The sequence below is a fragment of the Trypanosoma cruzi genome, genomic scaffold, assembly GCF_000209065.1.
Source record: "Trypanosoma cruzi strain CL Brener 1047053516743 genomic scaffold, whole genome shotgun sequence".
Taxonomy (NCBI): domain Eukaryota; phylum Euglenozoa; class Kinetoplastea; order Trypanosomatida; family Trypanosomatidae; genus Trypanosoma; species Trypanosoma cruzi.
In genome coordinates, this window is record NW_001849432.1 from 1336 (window position 1) to 6991 (window position 5656).

Below are 5656 nucleotides of genomic sequence, written 5' to 3' on the forward strand. Positions count from 1 at the left end.
CTGATACACGAAGTGGAGCATAATAGAAATCACTATTTCCAAGTGAGCCTTCCCAAGAAGAGCGGTATTGGCAATCAACTCCACTACAGACCCCATCGGACCCTGCTGGTGCTGGTTGATTTCAGCAAGGCTTTTGACTCCATAGATCATCGAGTCCTCAGTCGCTTGCTGGCTAATATTCCGGGGGTGAATTGTAGAAGGTGGCTTAGAAACTTTCTATGTGGTCGCTACGCGAAGACACGAGTTGGCCACAGACACAGCGATCGGCGTCCCATGCTGCGAGCAGCCCCTCAGGGGTCCGTGCTGGGACCGTATTTGTTCTCCCTTTACGTACACCCACTTCTCAGTCTGCTGAACAGCTTTGCGGGTGTCACAGCAGACATGTATGCGGACGACCTCTCTATTATTGTTAAGGGGCAGTCCCGGGAAGACGCCATTCCCACTGCCAACATGGTTCTTCAAAAACTGCATGCGTGGAGTCAGGAAAATGGCCTGGCCATCAACCCGTCAAAGCGTGAAGCTGCTTGGTTCACACTATCCACGCACACGGAGTCAGATTATGATCGTAAAGGAAAGTGGCCGCTGGTAGTGGCTGGATGTCAAACCCCAGCCATGACCATGGGGGCATCGCGAACTACGAAGCTTCTCGGCATGGATCTCGATCCACGACTGACGCTAAATGTGGCGGCCACCAAGCAATGCGCTGCCACTTCGCAACGGATATCGCAGCTACGCTGCATAGCGCACAAAGAGGCGGGACCATCTCCACATGACCTACGCACGTTCGTCATTGGATACGGTGCCTCCAAATTACGCTATGGCAGCGAGCTCACATGGGCAGTAGCGACGGATTCAGCGAAGAATGAGACGCAGAAGACGTACGCAACTCTAGCACGCATTGTCAGCGGAGTTCCGAGCAATGTTGACCCGGAATCCGCACTGCTGGAGGCTAATATGCCGCCGCTCCACGTCCTTTGCCTGCGCGCGCGGCTCTCAATATTTGAGAACACACGCGCATGTCAGATGGACTGGATGCGGAGACCCCCGCCTGAGCCACCACCTCGCGCTGGTTTCCGCATCTCGCCATTATCTCGGGACGAGCTATATGCCTTGGTAGACGCATACGCAAAGGACTATGGCATCACCGAGAGCTCACCACGCGAAGAGCGGTTCTTTCGCAGCTCCATTCCTCCCTGGTTTGCGGCCTCCGCTCGCCGGGCCACCATCGGTGTGGAACTTCCGATAGACCACTCAATAACTGACGAAGAAGAGCTGATAAGGGAAAAGCGCAGAGTCAGCGAAGAGGCTTTGGCGCTGCACAGCCACCGCTCGTGGATACTCGCAACGGATGGCGGTGTCGACGTTCCCAAGTCAGCAGGGGTTGGAATACTGCTTTCATCCCTCAACTCATCGGAGATAATAGAAAAGGCCAGCATAAACTGCGGTGCACGCCCATGCAGCTACAGGACGGAATCCCGTGCGCTGCTTCTAGCCCTAGAGAAGCTGATGATCCCTCTTATCCGCCACAGGCGTAAAACCCTGCTTGTGGTTACGGACAGTCAGTCTCTTCTAGCGGCTCTAAACAAGGGCCCGCTCAGTCAGACAGACTGGACGGAGGATCAGATCTGGCAGCGTCTCTTAACACTGACGTGTGCTGGCTGGTCCGTGCACCTGCAGTTTTGTTACGGACATTGTGGAGCACATGCTAACGAGCTTGCAGATCAGTATGCGACGCAGACTATGGCAACCGGACAATACACGGAGCAAGGAATCGCACCTTTGTGGCATACGGATCTGCTGACATGTTTTACTACCCAGCTCACCAACAAGTGGCGTAGCACCATTCGTCAAGACACTCATCGCTACTTGCTTTGCGGCACAAGGCCATCAGATCTCAGCGGTAAGGACCTGATCACTCAGGAAGTTCTACACCGTCAGGAACTGGTTCACCTCGCAAGGGCAAGGTGCGGGGAATCTGAGCTCTGGGGCCGACTATACTGGGCCGTGAGAGATTGCACAAACCAATGCCGATTCTGCAACATCTCACCGGAACAGTCTGCATATATGCGCTCTAACAACGATCCAACTGCACCGGGGACGGACACTGTTCCCCCGTCGGCGAGGGAGGAAGACGTCTCTCCAGTAAGGAGACGGACCCTCACACGCCGTCGGAAGGAGAAATGTCCGCACTGTGATTCCACATTGACGGGATTCTCGGGTCTCGTCAGTCACTGTCGGTCATTTCATCCGGAACATCCTCCACCGCTTCCCGAGCTCAAATGTGATTTCTGTGACATGGTTTTCCCCACACGGAGAAGCACCGCACAGCACAGAAGTCGCTGCGCACACAACCCAGACGCCACACGGCATCGAAACAGCAGTGCCAGGAGGTGATCTCTGCTGCCGCAGGATCAGCCAGCTTCCACAAGCACGCCAATTGGCCCGCAGGAAACCTTGCACCATCTGCTTCTAGAATGTCCAGGCACCTTGGCTGTGCGCCAACGGCTGGGCATTGAACAGGACCTTCGCCTCGGAAAGTTCTCTCAATGGCAGTTGCTTCATAGCAGGAAACTTTTGTCGTTGCTCGACCACCTCTTCGGCACTCAGATGGCATTGTATAGCTAGACGCGCTGGTAAGAGTAGAAAAAAAAAAAACGGCAATGGCACGAAGAATTCTCAACAGCCTGTGGTAGGGGGTATTCAAGCGAAGAAGGACACTGGCATGAAAGCTGTCGCTTCAACGGGTGGAGGGGAAAATTCACGATTAACAGTCACGACAGTTGAAGAAATGAGTGATGCGACAAAGAAAGGTAACAGTGAAAGTAGTACCGCGGCCCTGCGGTCTGATGCTGGTACAGAAGGCACTCCAACCACCAATCATCCGAGCCGACTCTCCACTGAAGGCGCCACACCACCCGAAACGACTTCCGATGGTGAAGCTGCATCAGCCAACAAATACGATACGGTCTCTCAGAGTGCAGGATCCACAACAGCGCCAACCACAAACGCCAAAACAGGTGATAAGACGAAGCCTGTCGACAGTGACGGCAGCACCGCGGCCTCCCACACCACCTCCCCTCTTTTGCTTCTTGTTGTTGTTGCGTGTGCGGCTGCTGCTGCGGTGGTGACCGCGTGAGAGTGTGAGAGAGCCGTGCACCGCCTGCACACACACTCTTCCTTCTCTCACTCTCTCTGTGTGTGTGTCCCCTTGCATGGACTCTCGCCCTCACCTCACTCCACGAGGCACACACAATAATGTGCCCATTGTATATATGCATGCACACCCATGCAGGCCCGTTGGTGCTCTCTTTTGCACCACATGCACCGCTGCCGTCCTGCATGGCTGCATGGGCGGAGCACCGTGAGTTTTTTTAAATTCTTTTTTTTTGTTTTCATTAAAATGTTTTGTTTTATTTATTTTTTAATCTCGCCATTCTCAATCCTTCTTTGCTTTTTTGCTTTTGGGGGCAATGAGAGTGGACGCGTTTTCTTTTCTACTCTTCCCTCTTTAATTGTTTCTTCCGCACTCCTCCTGTGAGGGGTGCCGTGTGTTTCCGCCCAACTGCTCCACTCGCACACCCACCGACACGCTCATGACGACGGCCCTGTGCGCCTCGCCTGCTGCACGCATGAGGAGGTGCCGCGACGAACGGCGCGCTGAGGGAGGGGTGACGTGTGGGCGTGCGACGAGGGCCTGTGGGACGGAGCACACATTTCTTTCCCTCTTGCTTTGTTTTCTTGCGGCCAGGGCTGGCAGACACCCGCAGCGCCACACACACAGCCACACCCTGCCGCCGTGTTTTTTGCTTTTCGTGTTCATTTCACGCGCTGGCAGTCCCGTCAGCATTTCTCTCCCTCCTGATGATTTTTTTTTATTTTGCTGCGCTCACTCTCCCGACGGAGTGACGCGACTCCCGTCGTTTCTGCGTGCTTCTCTCAGTCCCCACACACACGAGTGACTGTGCTCTGCGGGCCGCACTCACACGCCGATGAGAGGGCTGAGGGGAGCAGCAACACGCAGATGACCCCATGAAATACAAACGATGTGCGGACACATGGAGGGTCGGACGGTTGAAGCACACGCAACCATCTTTTTAATTTTCTTCTCCGGGCAAAATATATACGGACAGCTTGGTGTGGCCACACGGCAGCCAGGCGATTTTTTTCTTATTTTAAAATTTGTGTGGAACAGTAATGGACGATTTCTTTTTATTTATAATTATTTTGTGTGATGGGGTTTGTATAAGACGAAGGGGAACGTTTTTTTTTTGTTTTAAAAATAAATCTTGTGTGGATTGCCGCTTCTTGGGCTGCAGTGCAGTCATGAGTTTGAGCGGTCTTCTTCTTGTTTCTGCCACGCACCTCTGCTGCACAATTTTATTTTGTACGTCCCTCCACACACTCTGCTCCCTCTTTTCTACTTCTTTGCTTTGTGTTTCTGCAGGCACACACAAGATGCACGTTGCAGTGGATTTGAATGCTCCTTTTGTAGTGCATGCTGGCAGTTGCGTGTGGCGGCTGTTGTCCTCTTCCGTGGCCATGAGGAGAGGGGAGGAGAGGGAGTGCGCACCCTGAGTCACTTTTCCTGCGGGTGTGATGCACCGCTTGTGGCTGGTGTGGTGGGTGCTTGCTCCGTGTGCGTTGTGTGGTGGCCGCGGTGTTTTGGCCATTTCCCTGGGGCTGTAGCGATGAGCTGGGGGAAATGGTGGTGGATGTCTTCTCCTCCTGCATGGTGGGTGGCTGCTGACGTTGTGTGCCTTCCTTGCGTGGATGCCGTCTCGTGGTGTGTGAACTGTGCGGCTGGGCCTGCTGCCCTCTCGCTGTATCCGCTGCGTTCCGTCCCTCTCCCTCCTGTTCCATTCCTTTTCCTTCTGGCTCACGTATCGGTTCACTGAGTCCAGCAACTCCTCTACGGGTGATGGTAACTGCGATGATGACGATGGTGACGGTGCGGCTTCGTGTGGTGTGCGCCGTGTTGGTCCTTGCGCCCTTGTATTGCTGCAATTCTGTGTGCGTGACGGCTGCTGGGAGTGCTGGACATGTATCTGATGATGCGGATGCGGTGGTAGTGCCGGTGGATGTGTCGTGTGCTCCGAGTGACGGCAGCCTGAGCTATCGCGTGTGGATGTGTGTGGGCGTGGAAGAAGTGTTTCGCAGCCAGTGCTGAGGCTCAGTATGAGAATTACACTTTCAGTGGCTTTGGTGTGCGCATGCATGGCAGGAATGGTGAGCTGGGTGCTGTGTGCCATGTGGCCAGTGCGGTGCACACATGTCGCAACTGTGCTGCCGGCTGTGCAATGGAATAGGAAGGGGCCACCGTTGCCTTCACGATGAATGTGACGACACATAAATGCGCCGGCCCTTATGAATTGTGGTGGCGTCAATTTTTCCCGATGGAACCATCCATCCGCCTGCACGGAGCGGCGATGCTGACCGGACAGGTATCCGTCAGTTGCCGCCGCCCCGTGAAGGGAAGGATGACACAAAATCTGGTGGGACAACTGCGCCGCCAGTGAATGCTGAGCCGTCACGTCAGAACGAGGATTGGCGACAGTCTGCGGCGGCTGACGCTCCCAACACCGTCGATCCGAGTCCCGCATCCAACACGGCGACCAACATTTACGAGACGAAGCCTGAGTTCGCCTTTGTTCGGAAC

General features: G+C 54.6%; 1 protein-coding gene and 1 pseudogene across 1 annotated transcript, besides 2 other annotated features; one reads left to right on the plus strand and one right to left on the minus strand.

The window, feature by feature from the left end:
• Positions 1 to 5656: a sequence feature (areas not merged during assembly with more than two copies in the genome that could not be assigned to a particular haplotype).
• Tc00.1047053506805.10 lies at positions 2624 to 3136 on the plus strand (annotated as a pseudogene).
• Positions 3367 to 3426: a sequence feature (AT_rich).
• On the minus strand, positions 4173 to 5600 carry Tc00.1047053506805.20 (uncharacterized protein; the record flags this gene model as incomplete). Its single annotated transcript, XM_799225.1, has 1 exon — positions 4173 to 5600. The coding sequence occupies one exon, from the start codon at positions 5598 to 5600 to the stop codon at positions 4173 to 4175; it is 1428 nt and encodes a 475-aa protein (XP_804318.1).